The sequence below is a fragment of the Camarhynchus parvulus genome, chromosome 3 (assembly GCF_901933205.1).
Source record: "Camarhynchus parvulus chromosome 3, STF_HiC, whole genome shotgun sequence".
NCBI lineage: Eukaryota > Metazoa > Chordata > Aves > Passeriformes > Thraupidae > Camarhynchus > Camarhynchus parvulus.
The window spans coordinates 49,711,542-49,739,393 of record NC_044573.1 but is presented as its reverse complement, the minus strand read 5'-3'; the positions used below and the strand labels follow the sequence as shown (position 1 = coordinate 49,739,393).

Genomic DNA, 27,852 nt, shown 5'->3' with positions numbered 1-27,852 from the left:
ATAGCTCTGGTTCAGGTTCAGAGAGATGTCAAGATGTAAACTCCCTACCAACTGGAAACTTTAATGAAGTACAAGGCCATTAAAGGCTAGGAATAGACCATATGTTCCTGAAAGGCCGTGGAGCTATAAAATAAAAAAAATAGAAATCAACCTATTTTTCATTATTTTGGTTTCAGTTGTCAAGTTACTATCAGAGCTTCTGCTCATGTATCCTGCTTTTTTTACTGTTACTGAATTAATTCACTGCACATCTGTTGATGGTTTTGGCCAAGTTCCATACTCCAACTGCCCTTTCTAATAAGGAATTTCAAAAAGGAAATACTCAAATGAAACAAAACAGAACTAGACCAAGAGGCTGCGCTGCATGTGTGTGAAAGCTGGTCTTGTGCTGCAAAATTGAGCTACTTGGAAGCATCTAGGTGGCCTGTTTTTAGGTTTCGTTTATATAGTGCAGTGCTGAGTGTAAAAACATAAAGAGTGGTTGTATGTAGATTGCATGATACACATGAGCAGTGAAAGCAATTCCAGTGAAAGGGCTTAAAGAAGATAACATTTGTTTCAAAATAATACAGGGTTTTTTCCTAAACTAGATGAATGTGTTTTTTAGGCAGCTATACCTGACGGATTGTTGAACCCATTTTAGATCCATGCCTTTAGTAAAAAGAATAAATTGAAGCTGTTAACTCTCTGTAGCAGTTATTTAAGTACTAGGTAAAGCAACTTCCATGACAAGGAATATTGAACTTTCAGTTGTTTTCCTTTTTGCTTTTCTTCCTCCTTACTCTCTTAGATTTAGGATGTTATGTGCTTGTTGCCAGTGTTTGAGATAGCTTTACATTTAAAATGTCCTAGGAGAAAAAACAGTGAAAAATTCCTTCATATTTTTACATTTGCTCTGTTCAGTTGTCTAAGAAACAGCAAATATCCATAAAAAACACTAGAGAAAAAGCAGGGAGTGTTATTTTAATGCAAGCATCAAAGATAGAAAAGGAAGCAAATACACTGTTACACTTCAGACATCTTGTCACCACTAAATGCAGTCGTATAAGGCACTTGCAGAAATTCAAATTAACTCGAGACAAACAGTGATAATTATTTTGAGCACTCCCTAGTGACAGCTTGTTAACAAATATAATTTGTCATGGCTGTTGCATTTTGGTGCCATTAGAAAGGGTTTCTCTATCGCTAAATCATACAGATCACCTGGGGAATTAAAGGTTGGTATTAAATGTATTTGTTTTTTAAAAGCTCCAAGAAAGAAGGGAAAGATCAACGTGTTTGCATTTACTTGACCCTGTTAATAGTATTTTGACATTTAAGAGTTCATTTTAATTTGGATCCTTCTTAAACACTTGCATCTGATTTAGACCCTTGAAAAATAAATCTGTGCAATTACTTTCCTGTAATGTTGCACTTCCATGCCCCATCCTTGTGCTGCTTTAAGTGTTTGCACAGCTGAGCCCTGAAGCTACTTGGAAGGGTGGGATTCCCGGCCCCACAGGCCTCCAGTTACATGGCAGGACATGCTTCCCAACATTTGTGTGTGTGGGGAAATAGACCTAACATTAATACATTTGTTCACTTTCAGTAAGACTTCTTGGAAAGTCACTGTGTAACATTCTTCTCTGTCACAGTCCAGCAGCCCTGTGTTCGCATTACCTTCATCCCGCTGGAGCCCAGGACATCTTTGTTTCTGGGTATCTCTGGACAGCATCTGTCCTTAAAAGCTACCTGTGTGGCTGGGCATGGCTACTTACTCATGAGAGAGAATATGCAAAATAGTCTTTTAAAAAGTCTCATGGATCTTTCAAGTTCTTACTCATCAAGTAAGACATCTTTGAAGAAAACAACTAAGTTTTGCTGGCAATCTTTCTGTTTGTTTGGCCGCTTGCCACTTGAAATGGTGCTTGTGGAAGAAATATGTTGGTATCGGTGTTCAGTCTCTGGATTTGTTTTGGGCTTTTCTGATAAAAGATACAGAAATATCAGTATAAAACAGCATTCTGGGGCAAAGGGTGGGAATAATAAGGAAGTTGGCTGGATTGACAAAGGCTGGTACTAGCCAGAGCACCTAATTGAGCTGTTGAGCAGGAGTTTTTTCAGCTGGGTGGCAACAGTACTCCATCTCTTGAAATCCCTGACCCATTTAACTGGGAGTCTGAACAAAATGGTGCCCTGAATATATCACAGCTGAAGTTCATGAACTTGCTTTGCAGTCAGCATTGGTTACAGTTCAGTGGTTGCACAAGTGCATCATTGCTGTGGCTTTACAACATATTTTAAAGCTTTGATATAGAAGCAGTCTCTGTGATAGTCAAGTTCTGCAGATGATATGGGGATTTATACATTTAAAGAAAATGGGACATGATCCAAGCTGAGTGAATTTTTGGGAGGAATGTAAAGTGGTAGAGGCAAGCTGTCTGCTGCATATTTAGATCCAGGGACAAAAATAGGTGCTGTATTGGAGTTAAATTGAGCTGCTTTTTTTGAAGTCATGTTTAACTTGAGATATTTGTGAGAAACAAGATTGCCTTTGTACAGCTGAGATTTTATATAGCCTCTCTCATCTACACACAGAGAACTCTGCATTCTTAACCCCAGTTTACAAATGAGGGAACCATAAAGAGGCACAGAGTGAAAGGTAGTAATTTCAGTTAGATTTACTAACCAAAGAAACCTTTGAACTAAGCTGTCTGTTTTAATTACAATCCCAGGCATAATAATTCTCAACAAGCTCTTTATCTTGAAAAGTTACCTCCCTGAAATTCCCCATTTAACTGCATAGTCGAATGTTACCTTGGTTTTATCCACATCTTACCACAGTGCTGTGAGTAAGCAGAAAGGCAGCCATGCCCTTTGAAGAGGTCCTGGTTCAGTGCTCAGGGTGTGTGTTGGTACTAAGCGCCACACCATACGACAGTCCCAAACAAAGCACCACTCTGGCTTTTACAGGGGACAGCCTTTTGCTTAGTGTTCTGAGACCATTAGGAAGCTGGAGATTAGCCTGTGCCCACCTCATCTGTAAAAAACTTAAATTTGTATGTAAATGAAAAATACTTTTAACTTGCAAAAGCATATCATCCATAGAGCCCTTTTGGGTTCTCTTGCCCCTCATGAGAAGGCCTTGCAGCATTGGACCCAGCACCAGCCATTACTGGCATCGTGATGATGAGAGTTAAGGCATCTCAAGTTCTTCCTTAGTTGGCTTTATCCTGAGACGCTTTTCTGGGTATTCATACCTGTTTGGACTCTGAATTTAGAAGGCACATACGTGAAATTTATCTCATGCCTTGTCTGACTGCAGGAAGTAAGTCCTTGACTGGATCTAACCCAACGTGATTTGCTCAGATGCAGCAATGCTGGCTCAGAAATCCTGGTCTTCGACACCCACACCTGTCTGTCACAAGCCCACAAGATTTTAGTTGTCTCAACTCAACTGGAAAAACAAATTCAAAGTCTCTAGCAAGTAAATTAAAATTATATGCAGTTACTTACCAGTCGTGAAAGTAATTTCTTTTAAAACCAAAAGTATTGATACTTTCATTATTAACATGCAGTGTCACCTGTAAAGTAAGAGGTAATTTTAAACAGTTTGAGTTTACAAGACAAATGTATACTGTACTACAGTTTGTCTGGTTTTAGGTGAAATTTTGAAAGGCTACTTGTAAGACAGTGTTTGTAGTTGTGAATTAGGGAGGAACATGGTTTGGGGATATTTACAGAAGAATTTAACTACAGTGTTTGAAGACTGAAAAAAAAAAGGTTTCTGATCCTGGGGAGTAGAGTGGTTTTCCAGTGATATGTGCAGTGAATGGATAAATGTGTTTTAATATAGTAGTCAGCAGATTTATTTCTCTAGTTGACAGTTTAGATGACTTGAGCAGTTAATAGCCTCTCCACTGTAAGAAAAAGAAAAAAGAAAAAGAAAAATACAAGTTACAACATGAAAGGCTCTGCCAAGAAGTCACCCAGACTTCAGCTGAGATAGTTTTTTAAGCATGCAGATGAAGCTGTCAGCTTGTCACATGTCCCTTCTTGCTGACAAGGAGACAGCAAGAGGTGATATAAAAGTAATTGATGCGTGTGCTGGTCTTTCCCCTTTCTACGTCTGTACCTAGGAGTTTTTGTTCAGCAGCTAAGCCAGGCAGGCAGTGCATCTGCTCCTGGTCCAACTTACGAGTTATTTTAATCTCTTTGGATTTTAGCAGTTAGTCTTGAGCTCCAGGTCCTGTTCTTGCCTACAGGACAAATTAGATGTTTCCAGGATATGATTTTCCTGTCTTTTCATTGCTTGACCCATGCAATTGGATGGGTAGTTATTTGAAACTAATTGGAGCTATTAAGATGTCTGAATAACTTTGATGCCAAGTTTCTAAGTTTATACTAGTCAATATCATGGTACTTAAATTCTTTAACTAGTGCCTTTGCTGGTTACTAATAAGTATTTAAAAATGTGGATTTTAGTGTTTTAATATTAGCCTCTTCAATATATGCCTGTGAGAGTGTTCCTGAGTGTGTACATGTGGATGTAGATAGCTACAGAGCTTAAGGCCTGATCCTGCAGCAGTCATGTGAGCAGTGTTTGCTTACAGGAGTAATCAGAGTAATCTCATTAGGGCTAATTTAATGAGTGATGGGTGCATTTTCAGGCCTGAGATGTGAAGGACTGGTCCAGGATGGTGGCATGAAGCTGTGGCTCTGTGCTCTTGCTGGGGCTTTGCCTTAGGGAGAGGTCTCAGGCTCAGACGGGCTCTAGCTGTGGAAGCCGGCACCTGGAGACTTTTCTCCCTGCAGACAGGTACATATGGGGCACACTAACACTGACAGGCAAAATAATTGTTTTAGGAAGAGACTTGTTATAAATAACACTTTTGCACAGTTCATTTACAATAAGGAAAATACAAAGCCCAACTTCTGAAAATAACTGAATCCATGTCGCTCTGACCAGTTCTGCTTCTGACAGGGTAATGCATTTTCCTTCATAAAAACTCAAGATATGGCAACAAGTTTTATGGGTAGGAAGCTCAGTAGGTACAAAATGTTACCAAAGTTGGTTAAAGGAGAGGAAAAGAGCCAGTGCATCCAGTCCCCTCCCAGCAAACCCAGCCTTCCATCTGTCGTGGCACGGTGTGGCGTGTAGGTCTGACAAGGTAAACATTAATCCTGCTTTACCATGGTAATTCCATGTCAGACGAATTACTGAGGTATCAGTGCTGTGCCTTCTGTTCACTCCTGTGATTTGTGCCTCAAATTACCATGCAAGAATATGATTTCAGTTGTTGGAAAAGCAGGAAATTGCCTCTGTGTTTGAGACTTGTGTGTGTTACTGACTCAGGGACACATACAAGTTCCTAGTATGTAATAGATCTGGGCTGAGAGGCCTCGGAGGTATTTTCATGCACTTGGCCTGACAGTATGTCACAAAGGCTGTAAGCTTTTATATGGAGAGGTGGAGTTATTCACAACAGTGCTGAATTCAGTGCCATGGCTCAAAACTCTGGTGCAGAATTGCATATGGCTGGTGGAGGCTTTGCTCTCAGTTTGCTGCGGCAGGTACCTGCCTGTTCCCCAGCTTATTTAGCAGGAGGGAAGAGAGCAGAGATGAGCACAGGACATTCCCCAGCACGCTTCTGTCTGATGCCAAGATTTAGCAAAGGCTGCAATACTGCCATCCTAAGGAAATATATTAGTATCTGCGTATATAGCAGAGACTTGGGCATGATTGTATTGGCCGCTGACAGCTTTAACACATTTGCTTTGGTTGTGTCTCCCAAAGCCTGTTCTAATAACTGTGGAAGTGATGAAGGGGCCCTTAAAAGGGCTTCGACTGCATTTCCCATGCACTTTCTTCATGCTTAGCAAAAACCACCCTGTGAACAGCAAAACACAAGGAAAATTTTCAGGAAATATTTCATTTTTTAGGAAGGGTTTCACTTGTACCACGTAAGTGGAAAGAAATTACTATATGATCTAATGGCAGTAATTTTTGAGCAATACTTCTAATACAGAGGAGGTTCTGAAATTTAATGTATTACTAGTATAGAAGGAAAACAAGAACTAATGTATGGTTTTACCCAGCCAGAAAAGCACTTGCCCGGCAGCAGAAGGTGACAAGCAATGTCCCTGTGCACTTAGCTCCAGAAGCAATCAGTCAGGAGATGAAAGGGAGGGAGGTAGCTTCAGACTTTCGAGTTGTGGCAGTACCCTGTGCAGCCACCAACTGCAATTGCCAAGGCACTAACACTTTCCTGATTTACCTGGAATTAATTTTTGTGTGAGCAAAATTGCTTCATCTGGGGCATAATCATATTGTTGCAATTTCAGATCAGATTCATGTGAAAATGATGACTTGGAGCTTTCCTGCAGCATGTGCTGCAGATTTGGGCTGGTGAGCACACCCTCAGGAGCAGGTGTTTGTGTCCTGCCTGATGCAGTGTCCTGGGATTCCACCTGGCAGTTCTTCGGTGGAAATATGGAAACGCTGCGCACGGTTTTGAGTGTTGTATAATGTGGGAAATGGCAGCCAAGAGAGTGTGTGTCCCCGATTCAACTGGTGCTAATGTATTGTCATTCTTTAAAATGGAGATTTTTAATAACTGGAACTGGATGGATCCTTCTGTTACCTTGTCAGCTTCAGTACAGACATCTCTGAAATAACATGCATAACTGTAAGAACTTTTTCACTTAGTGTATAGCGCTCTTCTCTGTTTCGGGCTGTCAGACTAGCACAATGTATTGCTCCTTTGGGAAGAAGGGAGGCTTTCCAAGTATCTGGAGTATTTCCTAGAGTAAGTATTTCTAGCTTCTTCATTGTTTTTTTTTTTAACAAAAAGAAAACCCCTATATCTGAAAAATATGAACCTCATTGCTTACAGAACACCGTGTGCACCTCTAATAAGAGTAAGGAGATGGAGGGGAGGAGCCTCTAGCTAGAACAGTTTTTAGACAGCATTTGCCACCCTTGGTTTGGCAGCGACAGTACCTTCAGTCAGGTGCAATGTGTGACCTTGTGTTGCACTTGTAGGCTGTTGCAACATGAAGTAAACCATGTCTGCCTAAAGCCTCTGGTGAGGTTTGTTGGCCTTGGGTGCCATCCACAGTGTGTTTCCTACTGTGCTGCAATATGTACAGTTACAGTACATAACTAGAAAAGCTGTTCTTAGGGGCAAACCACCTTTTTCTTGGTTGCACCTAGCAGTTTTTGGCAGTTTTGGCTTCATCAGCAATGTTGCTGCAATAACTTCTGAAGTTACATGGATTTTGTGTTGTGGGCAGTGGGATTTGTGAGCTTGATAAGCTGACAGGTTGTTATTGGCAGTCCACTTGAACTTCTGATGGACTTGAGACCTTTAGCATTGATTTCCTTAAGTTTTTGGAGTTTTCTGGGCTTCGTGAGGTGCACTATTCATCATCTTCACCTTCTTGGTTAGGAAAATAAATAAGGTCAAGCAGTTAATACTAGAGCATTCATCTATCATGCTCCAGAAGAGCCTGCCGCCTCTGGAAGAGTCCTGTGACCACTGTGACTCCATGGGAAGCCCACACTGGATCAGGCTCCTTACAGGCCCTGGGAATCCATGGATAGAGAAGCCCAAGCAAGAGCAGATCTGCTGCAGGACTTCTGACCCTGTGGGGAACCCCCACTGAAGCAGACTGTTCCTGAAGGACTGCACCATGGGAGAACCAGTGCTGGAGCAGTTTGTAAAGAATTGTAGCTCATGGGAAGGGCTCACATTGGAGAGTTTTTAGAGGACTGTCTCCCAAGGGAGGAACTCCACACTGAAGCAGGAGAATTACCTCCCTGAGGAGGAAGTAGCAGCAGGAACAACATGATCAACTGACCATAACCCCTATTCCCCATCTCCCTGCACTGCTGAGTGGGGAGGAGGTAGAAAATTAGGAAAAAAGTTAAGCGTGGGAATGAGGGGAGGAGTGGGTGGAGTGGTTTTTTTCAGATTTGCTTTACTTCTCATTATCATGCTCTTATTTTGATTGGTAATAAATTCAACTAAGTCTCCTAAATCAAGACTGTTTTGCCTGTGGTTTTAGCTGGTGAGTGATCTCTCCCTGTCCTTTTCTCAGCTCATGAGTCTTTTATTATATTTTCTCTCTCCTGCCCAGCTCTCTTCAGAGGAAAAGAGTGATAGAGCAGTTTTGGCAGGCATCTGGCATCTAGCCCAGGTCAGACCACCACAGGATTTTTTTGGGGGCATGCCATGATGTCTGATGTCAGAGAGTCTCAGGAGTGGCCAGCAAAGACCCTAAGCCTTAGTCCAAAAATGTGAGGAAAAATAACTGCATTCTTGTGCACCCCTTAGGTTGTATTCACGTTTGTTGGCAGTGATTAATGATTCCTCTGAAGGTAAAAGTTGCAGTGTCTAAGTTGACAACTTTGCGTGTTAACCGTGCTACAAGTTGATGCAAGTCTTTGGGCTGTCTTGCTCTGCCACAGTCCGCTTAGCCTGTTCATTTGTAGCTGAAACCAACAAACAACCCATCAGGGTGCTCACATCTGTGAGTGTTATGTGCCGGATCTGGCTGGATCCAGTACCAGATTTGGAACAGCGGTGGAGGAATTTGCTTTGCTGTGGTTGCTGACAGTCATTTTTCAGCCCCCTCCTGAAGTACAGCAACAGTTTGCCAGATGTGCACAATGTTAGCATGCTCACACATGTGGAACAGGTGTAAACAGGGTTTCCAGCCCTCTGATCCTGAGTTACAGCCATTGATTTGGATCTCAAAACCCACACTGCTGCTGTTGGTCCTTGAATTGAGAGAGAAGGAAAGGTTCCTGCCATACTGCCCTTTTGGGCACATTAGGGATACATAGGCAAGGACATATGTCCTGCACCAATGGAAGTGGCTGGTTGTCCGAGTGTAAGCTTGCCTCCTCAGTGTCCATGTGCAGATACAGGAGAGTCCTTGTTGATCCTCACAGATCTGTGGTTGCTGTAGGTCAGTTAACCTGTCAGCACAAGTCCTCCAGACCTCAGTCTCAGAAGCATCTGGGCATAACAGAGGACATGTATGCTGGAGCTGCACATTGTAACTCCACCTAATCATTTGCCAGGCAAAAGCCTCTCTAAAACCTTGCCCTTGGTATAAGCACTGCATCTTTTCTATTTTAAGGAGTATTCAGAAGATCAGGATAGGCAGACAGATAATATAATCACAGAAAGGCCTTCTCCAGCTAGTGATGATAGAAGTGCTTTGTGTTGTGATAATGCCTATGTATTGTGCAGAAATTTCAGTTCATTAAATGGAAATACACCAAATACTTAATTTTTCTCTTGCTTTCATAATCTTTCAGCAGATTCAGATATCTGTATTTGAAAGTGTAAAGCTAACTGGTCGAATTAGTTTAGTTGCTGCATCTTGAACATTTAATTTTTCCTTATGCTCTGGCGTCTGTTATTCTTTAGCACAATCACACTGAATATCAATTAGGAGACAGGAGGATGATTGTGGAAAACTTGGTGAGGGGGATGCTATGCTGACTGAAATTTTGGCTGTTGTGAGTGGGGATGCATGTCTGCTCTGAATGCTTTCTGAACTTTAGAAACTCTGTAGTATTGAACTGCGTGTGCTCTGCAGCAACACAAGATTTTGAGATCCCAGTGATTTGCATTCCTCTCTCCAAAATCACAGTAAATGGTCTCTTTCACGGACAGGAAGACAAGACAAGTGGTCAGTGCCAAAGTTATTTAGCAGATGGTGCTTGAGCAGTGAGCAACATCATCATCATTTCAAGTGTAAGGCACATAATGGATGTCTACCGGCCTGGCAGATGAGACCCCTGGAGTTACTCGCATGCATCCGTCTCCCATCCTGAGAGATGCTGCCATCTGTCAAGACACTGAGCCAGGCCTCACTTAAATAAATAAAGAAATCTCTTTCCCCCTTCTTTCCGAAGCACTTGCCATCGCCTGGGTTAATACGCTCTGTGTGGGCTTACGTATGTCACACATGTGAGGGAGGAGGAAACATAGGAACAAATATGAGGGACGCGCCCTTGGGTTCTGTCGCTTGGGGCAGGCAATGTTAATGCATGGTAAACCTTTTCAGAAAAACATTCAGTACTTATAAGCCATTGAACACCAAGCATAAGCAGTAATGGCTCTTGCTGTCATTTAACCTCCTGTTTCTCTTCCTTTTGGCAGAGTGTGACAAGCTGCGGCGGGATGGCTACCGGAGCTCGCAGTATTACTCTCAGGGCCCCACCTTCTCCTCATCCTCCAGTGCAATCTGTGGAAGTTACCAGGATGATTATGAAGAAATTGAACAAAAGGTAATGGTAAGGGGAAAAGCGCTGGAAAAATACTTGTGTGGTGCAGTTTAATTGCCTGCCATAACACTGCTCAGCTAAGGCAGGATTTTTAGAGGATCACAAAGATGTTTTATTTCTTTGAATTGCCGTGACAGTAGTTCATCTGACTTTCATAGTGTCTCAAAACTCCCAGTTTTACCCATGCAGTGATACACAGCTCCCACTGGCATGTTCAGAGTGTGAAAGAAGGGGTTTGGTAATGTTCTGGAGGGAAGACCCCAGCAAGGGTAGCTGCTAAGTTGCAGGAAGAGCTATTCAGCAGCCATCAGCATACTTGAATTTTAACCTGGATAAGTGCACACTTCGAATTGCTAATGGAGGTGGTTATTCATTTAGGTAGGGGCTTTGTCCTAATGCATCACAGCTGTTTGGTAAAGGCATCCAGAAAATGAAGATTGTCCACTAAGTTGGGTTTATTGCCTTTCTTTGAGTTTTCTTCATGATTTTCATGCTTATATCCCCACATCTCAACTCTTAGAATCTAGAAATAAATAAAATAAAGAGAAGGAACAGTTGATCACAAGTTTTAAGGAAGTTATGAAGCCATATTGCTTTGTACATCAATTTATATGGATTTCAATTACAGAACTAGTAAGTTGTGTTACTGTTCTGAAGAAGAAAAGTTCTGCTCTCCTGCCTTTGTCTGTTGTGCCTGTAGGCTCTGAAGGAAAAGCTGACTGTGGTGTAGTGGTTTAGGATGTTACTGCTGGGGTGTGTGCCTGCCTAAAACTGAAATGCCAGAGCTCCTAGCATTTTCAAGATAGATATTCTAGAATACTTAGCCAAAAACAGCTCTTGCTTCAAGAGTGGGAGGATATCCTTGATTGTAACACAGTTTAATTTCTTTGAATTGTTACTAAACCATATGTCCCTCTGGTAGTATGGACCAAATAACTTTTATCAGCAAAATGTGCAGACCCTGAAAATGCACTTTAATAGGTACAGTGTTTTGAGTTTTATCCTGCATGGGTTTTAGTCACATAATAAGAGGTATTGTGGAATATGTAGAGTCTCTTGTCCAGGTGGTGATTGCATTTTATCTGGTATTGGCAGGGAATGTCAGAGCATCTTGTTTAGCTGTGTGTGGTATGTAGTGGCAGTGAGCCGAGAATGTAAAGCACATTCATACTGTGGAATACATTATAATGGTAATTTGCAAAACCGTGCTGAGATCATTGGAATTATGATTTCCAATGGGGAAAGTATTAACACCTTGTTTGTTGCTATTAATGTACTGCACATAAAAGCTTACATACATGCCATCGACTTGTCCTGGCCAGTGCTGTGCAGCATATAACCATCTGCACATGTAAAACGAAAGTAACATTTAAAAATATAAATACACTTTTCTTTAAACAATTTGCATGAAAATATATAAGCATGGGTTGGGATTCTTGGAGACTGAGAGCTGTCATCCTTTCTTGGTTAAGGGTTTTTTGAGTGTTAACATAATGTGTTACTAACAATTTCTGTGCATTCTGGAGAAAATTAATGCAACTAAGTATGCTTTAAATATAGGATAGCACTTCCATTTCAAATTGGAATAGGTTCCTTTAAATATTGTAGCTGAAAGGATGATTCAGAGCTGTGGAGAAAGATAGCTGGCAAACTGACAGTCTTGGCTGTTACTGATTATCTGAGAACCTAGCCTTAACCCTGCCACTCTTATTTCCAGCTCACAAAGATATAAATTTCTTGTAAATTGTAGCGTGATTCTCCATTAATATTGTATAACTTTCTTTTGTAGAATTTTTTGACCAGTATCTCTGTTTAATTGGCACTTTATTTTTTCTAATGCTGTAAATGTTTAATCTTTCTTTAGAAGATTGTTTACTTTCTTTAGAATGTTTACGACAACAAATTTCTGATCTTGAATTATTATCCTACTGGTAAAGAGCCAAGTAATTCTACTAAGTCTTATGCCTTGAGGGGGTCATATTTCAGCTGTCAGGAGAGTTCTTCAGTAACAGTGTGGAACTGGGGTCGCCAAAAATCCTGTGATTCAAAATGTGAACTCCTTATCACTAGATGAAAGCTTTGTTGTCTATTCAAAGCAAAAAAAGCCAACATTTAAATTCTGTGTATGCAGTATTTAATAATTGAAATTTGAGAACAGCGAAATAATGTGTGTGGATGGATACCTCTTTACTGTTCACAAACTTCTTGGTTGATATAATTGCCAACTTACAGCAAAAAAGAGTGGGTGATATCACAAAGGAAACCAGCTTTCCCTGTTATTTTTAGTCTGCTTCTAAAAATAAAAACCATAGCCAGATATTCTGCTTATTTGTCTACAATGGAGACAATATGGAACCATTGTTAGGTGTCGATCCACAAGCATTTTCAGGTTTTGTGGAGGTGGATGTCTGTCAGCAGAGGGTAATAGTCACGCCACCAAGGACGTTGGTTCAGCAATGTCTAGCAATGTCTTAGCAAATAAGATAAGCAGAACATGTGCCGTTCCAAAGGAAAACCACTAAGGAGAAGCAGGCCCAACTCAAAAATGAATGAACAAAATTAAAAAACATAGAAAGCTGTAGTCTCTGAGTGGAAGTTGATATAAAATAAAGTGTTTGGATCTGCCCTTTTAATGTTGATTCTTACAAGTTAGATTAATGGAGCACAGGCCAAGCTCCACTGTAGTACTGATCCTAATTGAGTTTGTTGGTGATTAAATTGGTTTACCTGGATTTTACATCTCAATACTGTGACCAGTCTTCTCCTTTCTTGTATCTTACATGTTGGTGACACAACTTGGGAGCTATTCCTGTCTTTCAGTATGACTCTGTTTTACCAGTGTGAAGGATGTTTCGGAATGTCACGTTCAAACTCCGCTTCTCCTTATGTTCTGAAATGTATGCATGTGTATATTAACTGTATTTGTCTTTTGTGTGTTTTTTTTCTTACTCTTTTTTCTTCCCTTTTTACCACTCATTCTCTTTGTTTCTTTTTGCCTCACTCAACAGTCTAGTCTGTTAGACTGCATCTCTCAGTCTTGCATTAGCGCCTGCTGTAACTTGGTTCCCTGGAAAAACAAGGTACTTTACGCACAAGTGGGACCATCCAGCTGCCATACCTGCAGCTTGATGTTACCTGTAGTATTTAGCATATATGCAATCTTTTTCTGCTCTTAGCCTTGAGTCGTTACCTGCTGGTTTTTTCTGCTTAGAAAAAAAAAACAATTAAAAAAAGAAGAATCCCATTCCGGGTTTGCTTCTTCTGTGTTCCTCTGTACTCCTTTTTGTCTGCAGTACAGTATCCTGTATTTACTTGGTTCGCAGAGTTTTTTATTCCCTTTTTTGTCTATTAACATTTGTCTCCTTTGAAACCCCTCCCCAAATGGACATTGTGTTTTATTTAATTGGCTGCTTCATTGGCTTTTAATTAGCCAAGGAAAAACTCTACTAATTTGGAGGAATGTGTCTTTCTTGAATGATAAATGTGAACTACAGAGAATACCTGCTCCCAAGCATGCAGTATTGCATATATAATTTCTTTATTACATTTATGAGAATGTTTGTGCACCCAAAACTCATGGTGTTTTTCCCTACATCATGTCATTTGGCTTATGAACTTTGCTTTGATAGTTATGCTTTGGGTGAAGAAACGCTTCCTTTATTGGGGGGGAGGGGGTGTCGATGGGGTGAGAGTATATTTTTTACCACTGTGATCATCTGAACTGTTAGTTATCTCTCCAATATCTGAACAAAACTGTTTAGTATCTTAAGTGAAAGCAAGTACACTAACTGTATTGATTTGAGGAAGTCTAATGCAAAACTCTATATGCTGCTAAGAGGAGGTAAAGTTGGGCACTTCAGTTTTGGAGGTGGGAATGCCTAAAAAGCCCTGAGGTGTAAGGTCTGGCAGAGCTGAAGATGCCTCTGGGTGATGGTGTGTCCTCAGGTGGCCTCTCTGCCCCTCTGCTGCAGTTGCATGGCACTGCTCTTATAAGCAGCACATGTATTTTATACCATTTACAGGGGCTTGGTTTTTTAAAATACTGTGCCATTTACTGAGCTGAAACAGCTGCTCATAATACATGAAATGCCAAAGCATAAGGAAGTGAGTACAGAAAATTTTGAACAAAGAAAAGAGGGCAATTCTTCGCATACTCAGACTGTGCATGGTAAGGGGTAAATTGTGGATGCTGAAAGTTTACATAAGTTTAGAAATAGCTGGGTACTTTCTTGCAGAGCAAGGACTCTATCCAATGCTGAGAGAATATTCAGGGAAAATGTATCTGCTCTGTGTGTCCTCAGATTTAAATTTTACCTTGATACAATTCATTGGTCTTTATCTTAAGGCAAATACTAGATACGATTTTAGAGCTCCAAACAGTACAGATCTTCTTGTGGCTTTTATCCCATTACAACAGAGTAGAGGAAGAAGAAAAGAACATTTTATCAGTGATAATTGTTTTGGTAGTCAGTAATTTCACTGACAAAAAACTTCTTTCCTTAACGAGACACAATGAAGGTTATGAAGTGAAGAATTTAGTAGGGATAGCAGTGCTGGCTAGTGCAACTGGAGATCTGTGTGTAGAAGTAACAAAATGGAATTGTCTGTGAAAACTGAGGGAACTAGACTGGTGACCTTGGTCTAGAGGACACCAAATAGAGTCTAATGACTAATTCATCTAAAGTGTAAATTCGTGTAAATTTATAATGTGGCAGTGTTCCATGAGACAGTGTGAAACCCCATGGGTGGAATTAGGCATGTGAAGTGCCATTCTCAGTTGGCTAGGTTTGGGTCTTGGGTTTCTTTTCCCTGTTATTGGTTGTCTGGATCCCTTGGTGTTGGAAAAATGGCTCTTGAAGCCATCAAGCCTAGTAAAACACAGGAGGCAGAAATAGGATGTTGGCAAATAGAATAGACAGCTGAACTCGTATGGCTGCTGTCTGCAAAACTGATTTTTTTTCATTTATTTTGTTTTTCTGATAAATTATGATTTTAGAAGTGATTTTAGTAGACAGTAGGATAAATGGCATGATAGAAGTTTGAAGTCTCTTTGCTGAAAAGTAAAATTTGTATGGATTAAGTTCTCCTGGAGGTTCCATTTTTTTTAGATACTGTAGTATAAACGCCTGTTATATAAAAAGGATTTAAAATAAACAGATTATTTAGGCAGAGAGTGCTGCAAGATACATAGCATAAACTCATTTGTCATCTGGGACCTCTCAAATAGCATGAAAGTGCTGAGATAGTGAAACTTTTGTTGTATCTCAGCAGCTGAGTTGGCTGGGGGACAATATGTCAACAAGGCGTCGGAGAGGCTCCAGCTCACTGAGCCCCATATATAGCTTGTCTATAGGATATTTATAGGCCTAAATTCCTCCTGGATTCTTATTTTAACTCCCATGTGAAGGTTCATGCTTTTTCCCCCCGGTGCATGTTTGTGGAAACACTGCAAGGTCCAAAGCTGCTGCATTCACATCCTACCTTTACCCCTTACCATGTCCATGAAAAAGAATGGATTCTAACAGATTTTCCTGTGGAGATGAGTGTAACAACGCATTCCAGGGATTTGGGCATTAAGACTAGCAGTAAAATTATTATGACTCAGAGATGCTTTAAAATGGGACAGTTTATGAACATAGAGTTTATGATCAGCTATGCCTGGTTCTACTTCCAGTGTAGCAGACCTGACTAGAGAAGACATTCCTGTCACACAGGAGCAATTCACTGCATCTTCCAGCAAGCTTCCGTGCTGTAAATCTGGGAATATTTGCTAAAAATATGTGAATCTCATTTTCATCCTGATTAAAGAGGTGAATAATTTCTGTCTGAAGAAGGCTGAAAGATGAGTTGCTGCCTTCCTCTATGTGTAATAACACTTTGTCATGCCTATACCATTATCACTGAGAGTACTTTGGAAGAAAGGATAAAAGTAGAGACAGTCATGTTTCTTCAGGATCCATGGAAAATGTACCTACAGTAGAAATATGAACACTTATTCCTACACCCAAAACCACTTCTATCTCTTCTACTGAATTATTTTGTAGAAGTATGTGTGTGTGTCCTGTGTCAGTAGGTTGTTCTCACTGACACTGCTTTGAACTCAACTGCACCACTGAGTTTTCAGTTGCTTTTCATTGGTTATGTGCTCATATAACCTGACTTATTTCTGTCTGTCTTCCTCCATCTGTCCCAAATTTTCTCAGCTTCTAATTCTACAAAATTTCTGATTGATGTTTCACATTCTTTGAAAAAATAGGATTCCCTTGTAGCAGATGCTTCACTTCTTCAGTTTTTCTGTTCCTGTACTATAATAAAAAACCTGTTCTGCTTGGCTTGGGTAATTTCTTTGGAAAGGAAACATGGCTTTGTAACCAGTATCTCTGCCACTTAATGGACTGGAGTAGCCCTTGGAGACTGCTGCATGACAGCTGAGACCTGGCACTGAAGTGCAGTCTGAAGGTGACACTGATGCTGACAGTATCAAGCAAGCAGTGTATTTGAAGGTCACTGGTGCTCATCCTTGCCCCAGACAAACTGCAAAATTATGCTTGAGGCGTCTCTCTTGGGCTCTCTGATTCAGGTGGACAACAGCCCATTGTGGACCAGGGAAAGCAACACTTCTTTGCCTCAACCCTAGCTTACTCCTTTGAGTATATACACATGCTGGCTGTGGCAGATGGGCTCTCACCCCCCTGCCATGTTCCTTACAAACCCTTTATCTCTTATCACTTTTTAAACCTGACGGGGGGAAGCATGGCATGGAGGCAGCTTTCCCTTCTTCAATGGCATTCCTGTCCCAAATTTCTTAAGTTAATGAAGGAGTTTATGAATCTGGGTAATTTGAGGTGGGAAAGTCCTTGTGTTTGTAAGTACATATATATGTGCCCACACTATATATGTACGTATGTAAACAGTGTATGGACACACTCTCGAAAAGAGATGAGCACATCATATTATTACTTGGGTTTAGAGCCTTTTAGAAACAGCAGAGGCCTGAAAAAGTACTGGTGTCCTCCAAGAAGGTTGTATTGATAGAACTGCCAGGGCTTTCACTGGGCTGAGCCCTTACCTACAGAGCAGTATCTGTCCCTTCCACAGCCTCTCTAGGAAGAAAATTCAGGGCTGTCAGAAATTTCTTATTTCCTTGAAGAAAAGCTCCCATGTTTTGAAGTGTGGTTCCAAACCACAGAATAATATTAATAATGGTTTCATTGCCTGAAATGTTTTTTTAGTGTTGCTTGAACAGTTTCTACTTTTCTCTTACTTTTTGCCTGGAAGTGGCTTTTATTTTTATTTCCTATTTAATAAAGTGTTGGACTCTGTCCTAAAGAATATAGAGTCAAAGCATAACAGAATAAATAAATGGTTATTTATTTATAAATATAGAGGAGTGGGAACTCCTCATAGTAACAGGAAGAAAATTAAAATCAGAAATGATAAACAGAGGTTGCAGCACAGTGTTTGGGCATGTCTTTTGTATAGCAGTCAGCTGCAAGAGAAAACAGATCACTTATTCTGAACACCCACAAGAATAAAAAATCCATCTGTTATAAATAGCTGTGATGTTTCCTTCCATGCCTGTGCAGCAGTGAGGGGGGAAGAGGCAGTGGCCCACTACTGACAACCCTGTTCTGAGTAGTATTTGACTTTCCAGAGGGAGTGAGTAATACAGAAAAGAGGGATATAATTCTGGTCTGGTGGTAGGGAGGAAGGTCTCAAAGCAAACTCCCCTGAAGCAGAGGAGTTGGCAGGTTGCAGGGAAATCTCTGCTAGTGCTGCAAATGCTGTGCAACTCCTCTTCCATGTTCTCTTTTTTGTTTTGTCTGGGGGCAGAAGGAGACTGTGGTTGGTTTTCCTCCAGGTTTTCCTTCCTCTCCTATTTCTGGGTTTCCCTGGAGTGCCTTGCTGCTTCTCTCGGGTTCACTTGGGTTTGTGACCACCTGCTAGAAGCCCCAGTGATGGACAAGTACTGTCCAGTCAGTAAAAAGCTGCTCCATGACTTTCTTTGCCATTGTTGTCATGCAGGCAAAGACCTAGTAATGAAAACAGATTTGCTCCCCGAAGGGAAATGGTTTTTTTGGCTTACAACTTTGGTGGAGGGATTTGCACAAGCTGCTGCAGCCTGTTTTTCTCGTGCAGAAAGATTTTTATTTTTGTGGTTTGTTTCTTTTTTTTGGTTTTGTGGTTTGTTTCTTTTTTTTTTTCTAAATAAAACACTTCATGGAATTGAGTGCAGCTCAAAGTGCCACTTTGAAAAGAACTGACTTCTAAAATTATTGCTCTGTGGCTACAAATAACATTTAGTGCTTTACCCCTGAAAAATGAGTAACGCCTTGAACTGTGGCATGAGTTTCTCCAAGACTAAAGCAAAATTACTTGCTTACCTCACTGATCCATGGGTGATGATTCTGTGGAGTGTGCTGATTGGTTCTTTTACTGAGCTCAGCTAAAATCTGTCTTTTGGTAACAGGATTCTTGCTGAGACCTTACACATTCATACAACCTAGTGCAGCTGGAACAAAGCAGTGCTCAAATCTCATCTTCTAACAGGGCATGGGGAAGTGAGAGGGGAAGGGAAGGCAAACCTTGGTGCAGGGAGAGAGGGGTTAATCGCTGCAGTGTCAGTGTGTAAGGTGTAATTAGTTACTGTGCTTTGCTATGTGCAACACCACTCCTTTCTCCTTCATTGGTGTATATTCCTTAGACTAATCAAATGGCTTGAAAAAATGCAAAATAGATGTTTTATTGTGCATTTTTTGTGTATGTTTAAAACTTCTCTTTATGTAGGTCAAAGTGTGGTATTTGTGAGGGTGTGTTTTGCTCCACAAGCAATCAGTGCTGACTGCAGCAGCAACACCTTAGTAATACCACAGTCCTACCTAATTTTTTTAGTAGTAAACTCACAGTGTTGTGTATATTTCTGTTTGTAGTGTCCTGTCTCTCCCCCTGAAGAAGAAAAGCTTATTACCACCATCAAAAGGCCTAAAAGTCCAGCTACAAATGAGTTACCGGATATCAACACCCAAACCAACTGGACTAAGTCTCTTCCACTGCCAACGCCAGAAGAGAAAATGCGACAACAAGCACAAGCCATCCAAACAGATGTGGTTCCTATTAATGTGACTGGTAGGCTTTTAATTTCAGTAATTGCATTACACTGATGAGGGAGGGCAGAGATGAAAGGGGATCCGTACAGTTGGCTAGTCTTTCGACACTCATTTATTCAATGCGTGAATTTTAAATTACTTACCACACCTTTCTATGCAGACCATTTTGTATTTAATAGTCTAAATCTGAACTTAAGTAGAAAATATCAAAATCCCTTGAAATTGTCAATAATGGAGATAGTTAAAATATATGGGCTTGAAACAGCATTAAATATTCACAAAGTGCAAGAAGATGGCTGATAAATAGCAGTGTTTTGCTGTGGACTGCACTGAGGATATGTAATTGAAAATCATGTTCATCCACTGTTGATGATATTGTAAGATTTTCTTCTAGGAATTTTATTTAAGGAGGGTAGTCAGGAACTTCTGTTTTCCAAAGACTAAATGTTACAAAAATCAAGAAAAAAAGCTCTAGGGTCTAATTTTTATCAACAACAAAAGTTTTAGGTGTCAAGGGAGAGTAGGGTTAGAACAGCAAACATTAATGATGGTAGCACTTTGAGTAATACTCTGTGTAAGACATTCCACTTCCATGACCATAGTCCACATCTTCTTGTTATGAACTGTGTATTAACTCTTCATTTTGAAAATGCTCTTTGATTTTACAGTTGCAGAACTCTCACTCTGTGGAAGTTAAATTACCTTAAAGCCTAATGCTGAATAGATACTTCATTATGCGTAAAATAGAATTTCTGTCAAAGATGGAATTATCACTTCAGTTTAATAACCTCTTTTTTTCTGCATAGTATCAAGATTGTCACTTATTAGTTAATTCAAATAACTGACTGCTTTCCTGCCAAAGCCAGGATGATATTCAATATCCAGTTTATTTCAAATGCCATATGGCGTGCTCTGACTCCATGCTTACTCTGACAATCAATAGCTTGCAATGTTTGGTTTTGTTTTGAAAGTAAATTGGGTTCTCTTTCCCTTCATGACTACCAATGCTTTTTTCACCTGTATTTTTATAAACTAGTATTTTAATTAGTATTATTTAATAGTATTTAAATATTCTAGTATTATAGGAACAGGACAGCTGTAGCAAACATCAGCAAGCTCTGAGAAACCAATAACAAATTATTCCTTAAATAGTAGAAAGTATTTGAAGTAAACAGATGAAGACAACATGAAATTATGAATACCCCACCTCTGGAAAACTAATAAAAGGAAAATACATGCAATCCTGAAATGTTACTAGGCCAGTTGGTATTATCTGGAATTTAGGGTACAGATGCAGAAGGCCAAGTTACGGGAACAACAGATAATCTGACATAATCAATAAGCTTGAGTAGGGCTTAGATACTGTGACAGCAGGAACAAGTTTACTTAGAGAAACAGTAATCTGTTGTTTGATTTAATGACCCTGCATACTGCGGAAGATATAGGAGAAGTCAATAGATGAGAAGAAAAATTAGGTAAAGGGATCAAATGACTCAGAATTAATTCAGCATCATGTGGAACATTACCTTGTTTGGATAAATTATGCTTGTGACTTCAACCTGCATAATTTGATTGGTGTAGCAAAGCTTGTGTCCGCTGGATTGTTTAGCCAGGACTCAGGAAACTCAGCAATTCTCAACTTTTGTGATAGAAATGATGCACATGCATATTATATCTCACTTTTCCTGGAGTGTGTGATTGAGCACTTACTCCCTTTTAAACATGGTAATTGGAAGAGATAGAAAGGGAGGGCATTAAAGGAAAGATGGCTTTTGCATCATGTGATCTGGTCTCCAGGATCCACCATTCCTTGAAATAATTGTATTGCTACTGTGAAACAAGGCAAGCTTGTGAGGCACACACAACATACAGAAAAAGCTGCTGTCCTTGTTCCTTATAAAAAGTCACAATCTGCTCCCCTCCTCTTCTCTCCCACTCACCGTGTAATTTTGTTTTGTGAAGTTCCTTATGTTACTGCACGAGGCAGGAAAAAAACTGACAAGAAATCCGGTGACGTTTGTTCAACATAACACAGAACAAACCACTGAGGATTTTTGTTTTGATTTGGCTTTTTCCTTCACACACTCTCTTTCTTACTCTCCCAGAAGAGAGGTCAAAAAACTTCTGTTTTATTACTCCTGGCATGAAATAAAAGGTTAACCTCTGAAGAGGCTGCTGGCAATTGATAACGTTTTCAGCAGTGCATTAGCGGTGATTCTGCTACAAAGGCCTCTCACGTGGCTGTGCAATAAATGCTCCATGAGTTCAGCTTTCAGGGCTCTTTGGTGAACAGATTGCAACTAATACAGTAGTCATAAAAATCTGTTGGATAGCCTGAAGGTGCAGGGGCATTGCATTAGGCTTACAAGCTGCTGACTAGACATGCAGATTTGGAAGCAGTTTTGGTCTTGGAGTGCCTGGGCTGAGCTTTATTCTGGAAGGGGTTGGGCTGAAGTTTTCTGTGGTGGCCAGTCTTTAAATTTACATATCCTGTGGGTTAAAAGATACATACGTATATATAATGGTGTCTCTTCTCATGGGCTTTCTGGAACTAACTTTCTTTCCAGATGGAGGAGTCTGGTAATGGTGGAGGTGATCAGTGCCAGGCTGGATCCTGCAAAATATTTAAGCATTTACTTGAGTCCAGCTTGATTGACTTCAGTGAGATTTAAGTGCATACTTAAAAATTTTCTGTGTATCCAAGGAAACTGGGAAACTGAGTATACTGCATGAGAGACAACTGAATAAAGTTTATAAGGAATACCTAGATGATTTATTACAAACCTGTAAGAGAAGGAGAAAAATATTCTTAAATCTGTAAAATAAATTTACTCTTGATACTGATATTTTCTAAAATGAAAAAGATGACAGTGAAGAAAGAAAAAAAGACTGAGACATTCTGATTTTGCTTGTTGGATTTCACTGAAGTTGCTATTTTGAAATTCTCCAGATTTGTATCATGGCCTTTGTGTATTAAAAGCCATTAAAGATGGATTGGTTGAGTTAGCTTCTAGGTAGCTCATTTGGAACAAGTTACTGTGGATCATTTGGCACAGTAATATTTCTCCACGGTCATCCTGTTTGTGCTGTCTGAGCCTTCATGTGAAAGACTCTCTCATTGTTTGCACCCTCTGCTTACCACTTATGTTTTATTCCAAGGCTTTATTCAAAGCTACATTACAATTTTCTTGTAACGCACCATCTTGGGCATGATTGTCAGCCTTTGAGTTGATAAAGATATGTTCAGAGATGCAAAACTTTCTGCTTCAAATCTGTTGGATTTATATAACGTGGTTAGAATTATTTTTATCATCCTGCAGGACAGGATAGCCTAATGTCCTGACTTTTGCCTATACGGGTCCTAACATCCTAATAGTGGTGCTGCCCAAGACAGTGGATAGTCTGTCTCAATATTTCAGGACTTCTAAGCCAGTGGGATCCATAGCTCTCAATTTTATAGTTCCCATGGGCTTCCCCTCCTACCTTAATCTGACTTCAGTCAATCCAAAAGTTGGACAAAACTGGCATTTTGTAACTGCAAGGATTCTACTCAGCAAAAGTAGAGTGCGGCCCGTGGTCAAGGCTCTGGTCAAACAGAGTCAGAGTCTTTATATTTACAACATGGTAAATGAAAATGCTGCATTTTTTTCCTTGCATTTTCACAAGTCCACATGCTGTACTTCAATAAATGACTGTGTCTTTAGCTGTTATAGAGGTAATGAGGTTTTCTATGCTACTTGCACGACACACATCGTACTGATGTGCAGTCAGCCAGGGGTAATTTTTATGATGTATTAGTTATCGTGCATAAATCACTTTTTAGAGGTAAATAATTTGGTCATCAACTTTCAAAAAAAAGTATAAAATGGAAAAAAACATGTGCAATGTATATCAAGGTTTTCCTGCCTTTAAGTTTTAAATGGATCATCTAAAGGACATTGAGCAGTGCTTTAAAATGCTTAAACTTGTAAAAAGGGAACTTACATGTGACCTACAGGGGGTAGCTGTTAAAGTTTTAGAAGTGGTAGAGAATTAGCTCACGATCTATAGTACAATCTTTATCTTACTGCTAGTGAAATGGCCAAATTATAAACCTCTAAACAAAAGTGAATTCCTAAAGAAAAGCTTCTTTATGATAGTGGTGCTTCTGGGTCCCATTATGATACAGCACATGGTCATCATAAGGCTTTGTCTGGCAAAGTGCGCTTACGTTTTTTAGCTCTTGGCATTGTATATTTTTACAATCATCTGTAAAGTTTCAATTTTAAGCAGCTTTCACCCTGAAATATTTATGAGTCCACGAGATCAGTTTGATCTCTGTGTGCTCTGTAGTTCTTATTTGTATTCGTGCTAAAAGATCAACACCAGAAATGCAGTACACTTGACAGGTTCAGAGGAACTTGGAATGAAAAAAAGGGCCTCATGCGAATTAATGATGGAGCTGTGCAAAGGCATCGTAATAGCTGTTGCCAATAGCAGTGTCTGTTCCTGCATAAACCATTGTGATCCTTCATTTTCATGAGCAGATTTGCTTTTTCTGCAGCTCATTACTTAAAAATAAATTAATAAAAAACCACAGAAAAAGCTATGAAGGGCCAAATAAAAGCAAGGATTCTCTTTGCTTGTGGAATTAGAGCTGCTCTCACCAAATATGAATTGGGCTCAGGAGGTCAAAATTCCTTTTAAAACATCCAGTATTGTGTAATGGATATTTTTGTCTAAAGCCTTACTGTGACAGTGTGCTGTATCTTCCTTCAGTGTAAACCTTCATTGTAAGACCAAGCTAACACCATTTATTAATGCCTTTTTTTCCATTTCTACAACAAAACTAGTGGAAGAAAGTGCATGATGTCAGTGTGCTTGGAAGTAATGTTGCTTTGCTTGTTCTACCATGTATTAGGGGAGAATTTCGACCGCCAGGCCAGCATTCGGCGGTCTCTAATTTACACAGACACGGTGGTAAGACGGCCGAAGAAAGTCAAAAGGAGAAAGACTATTACAGGAATCCCTGACAACATACAAAAGGAGCTAGGTATGGCTCATCAGAACTGTATTCCATCCACTGTTCATTGTCACTGCTTATCATTACTCGACTAATATCATCACCAGTGCTCATGAAACCAAATACAGTCTGATAGCCTATTTCAGTTCCAAATATGTGTGTGCCTCCTTACCACCTCTTGCATTGGGAAGCTGGGACCTTTAATCTGTTCACTTCCATCTGTTAAAGGGAACAAGGTGTTTGGAAAATGGTGTACTGGTACAATGAAAATCTGCAGGGATATAAGGTGTCTGGACTTTAATCCTTTCCTTCATATTTGGTCATCTTCTCCAGGATGTTCACCAAAGCAAAACTAAAGTGGGCAGACCTATTGGCTTATGAGTAATTACTTAGTGGAGTAAATCAATTCATGGATGCCTCCCTGAACCTGCCAAGGATTGCATCAAGAGTGAAAAACCTTTTTTCCAGTTCAGCGTTGGCAACCCCTTAAGTGTCAGTGTTACATGATTGGTAGTAACTTACCTGGGTTTATTAGCTATTCCATATATTCTAAAGGAAAGGGAACTTCCTTTAGAATATATGGAAAAGCTAATAAACCCAGGTAAGTTGCGCTTATTAAGAAGGAGGACTGCCTGAGGTAGTGTAAATGTGACTTATCTCCTTCCCACTTGGTAGCAGATGTGAATTCAAAGCTGATGAAGCAATCTGAATTTTGGCAGATCTTTCAGACACTTATTGCAGAATTCTTTGATTTAAATTATGTTATTTTATTTTTTAAAAAATTATTTCAGTTCTTCCCAGATTATAACTTCACAGATAAAAATATTCTTCCCTGCCTTTTTTTTCTCTCCGTAGAGGAAGAATATGTTTTAAAATAGTCTGGCAGAACTTAATTTTGGTGCTTTACATGTGAAATCATCTCACATATTGATGATTTCAGTAAGTTGTACCACCTTGCATGTTGCAGCTCTTTCTTTTTTGATTATGTTTTCAGTTCTTGGTTATTTTTCTGGATTTTTCAGAAACAGAAGCAAAAATCTGTGGCTTGTTTGGATGGGTTTGAAATGAGCTAGAGGGTTAGGCACAGAGAAAGCCAAGAAAGAGACAACTACGTGCAGAGAAATTTGTGAGTGGAACTGTGCTCCTTCAGCATCTGTAAAGAAACAGTTTCCTGCCATGGGAATCCTCTGCTTCAAGAAAGCATTTACAAAATGTTAAGGTTACATTTGTGAACACTTCAAAAAAGATGTTTCATACTTGAAAACATTGACTGTAGTTGTATTTGGTGGAGTAAACTGAGAATGCAGTTGGCATCTATCGTAAAAAGAATTCTTCAATTAATACCTTCAAAGAAGTTTATGACCTTTGCCAATCTGTTCACTAAAGGTGACAAGTTTTACCTTGATTTTCATCTTTCATGTCTGTGCTGAGCGCATTTCATGTTGCACTGCTTGAAAGTTTTCCTTGGCTCCTATTTTAAATTGTGGACTGGCAGTATCCCACTGTAGTAGGTCTCTCTGGATGGTTCCCTTGCCCCTAACCTGCAGGCACATAGGGCTTTAGCCATCTGCCTTAGGGCATAACTTGTCTGAGGAGCTCCATGTTACTTCCATGGTTGTATCTCTTCCAGGGAGCAAATTGTATGCCAGGAGAACTCTGTGACAGCAGTATCCATCCTCTTAGCATATTGGTTTCCGTCACAAGACAGAAGGTGAACTAGAAAAGAGTGATAGTGTCTTCATCTTACACCTGGGGAAACCAGACATGCTGCAGTGAAGCAACCTTCAGCCACCAGGCTGCTGGCAGGGCTGGGAATAGCTGCAAGTCTCCCCATCCCTGTTCAGTGCACTTTCTGCCTTTTCTCCTCTGTCACTCCGCAAATATTTCTGTAGCAGTCTGTTCCCTATTTCTCTTACGCTGTCCCAAAACAAACAAGGAGTTGTTTTAAGACATTCCACAGTTCATTTGATCGGAACAAGTATCCGGACTGAACTCCAAATCAAGCAATTGCATTATGCCTATTGACATTCTCCCTGTGGTTTCAGCTGAATAAATCTCTTTGTTTCTCCCCTAAAGCATTGCTGTGAATGGCTATAATATTTGCACAAAGATTAAAATCCCTTGGTACACTAGAGTTGCTGCGTGCAGGCTAAATAATCAACATATACAGCAGATTCTTGTAACCTCTTGTTTATCCTTCAGAAGGGAACAGAAACTTGAGAGAATCTCAAAGCTTCAACCAGGCTTGGACTATTTTCATTTCTTGTGAGAGAGCCTGGAAGAACTTTTGTGAGGCCAAGCTGCTGGGGTTCTCCCTTGGCTGCTTTGGGTCCTTGGAACAGGAGACCAAGCAGAAGAGAAAGCCTGCACTGGCTGCTGGCCTGAGCTCACTGGATGTGGTGCCCTCATAGAACTTAGCCAGACATACTGAAAGGAAACATTAACTTCACCCATGTGCTCAAAGTATCTTTAAACATTCCTGCTTTTTAGCATTGAAATGCTCTTGTGTTTTCACAGGTGTCTTCCTGTGATGAACCAGACTCTCTGTGCAGACTGGAAAATTCTGCATTAATAAAATGCAACGTGATAGATGGGATTCTGAGACGTAGTAAGAATGTGAAGTGTCTACCAGTTTAGAGGTGGCAGTTCCTTTTTGAAGTTGCTTTTTAACTGCAGCACCCTTTCAATACTATTTAGCAGAGACACCAAAGTAACAGGAGAAGGCAAAGCATTCTTCTCTCTGCCAAACACAGCAATGAAGAAGAATTAGTTCTGCATACTTCTGAATTACCTTCCTTGTCTTACAGAACATAAATATTACATACATATTTAATGGAGTCAGTGTTGGGTCAAAACAGCAGAAGGAGCAAGAAACTTTGAGACGTTTTACTTCAAGTGCTCTTGGTTTCTCTGCTCTGTTGCCATTATCCATTGTCTCTAGATGTCTTCTTCAGATGGTACCTTATATGCAAACCTGTATTCTTTCCTCAGACAAGATGATTCCCAAACAGAAGTTTGGTAGAGATGAGCACCTCTCTGGAAGAACCTGTTACTGGCCTTGCTCATTTGTTGGCTCTTGTTAGCTGGTTATCATCAGCTCCCTTCACGCATTCCAACTCTCCAGATGAAGTAAAGGCAGCAAAATTGTTTCCACCTTTCTATGGTCCCTTCTTTGTGTCAGTGCTCTAGGGTTTGGCTCAGACTGACTTTGTTTTTGTGGAAGTTCCAAGTTACCTGGTTGTGAGTGTTTCTGCAGAGCTCTGCACCAGTGCAGTCCCAGACACCAGTGGGCAGCTTCAGGTGTCCCAGACTCCTTCTCTGTCTTGCAGGAAGAGCAGGTCTCAGACCTCACTGTCAGTTCCACCACAGTTCCTAATAAACATTCCTCACCAAAACAGAGGACAGGAAAACATCTTCAATTTTTCCACCTTTTTTTTCCTCCCTCTTCTGACAGGCAT

General features: G+C 40.2%; 1 protein-coding gene across 5 annotated transcripts in view; it reads left to right on the top strand.

Moving 5' to 3' along the window:
* NHSL1 (NHS like 1) overlaps nt 1-27,852 on the top strand; it is a 102,089-nt gene that overhangs the window by 58,237 nt on the left and 16,000 nt on the right. For 4 of the 5 annotated variants that reach the window (XM_030945617.1, XM_030945621.1, XM_030945618.1 and 1 more), the window contains exons 3-5: nt 10,161-10,288; nt 19,216-19,411; nt 24,293-24,424. In XM_030945617.1, the coding sequence (XP_030801477.1) occupies nt 10,161-10,288; nt 19,216-19,411; nt 24,293-24,424 (456 nt within the window). The remainder of the gene's footprint in view (nt 1-10,160; nt 10,289-19,215; nt 19,412-24,292; nt 24,425-27,852) is intronic. The other variant, XM_030945619.1, reaches the window with a different exon arrangement.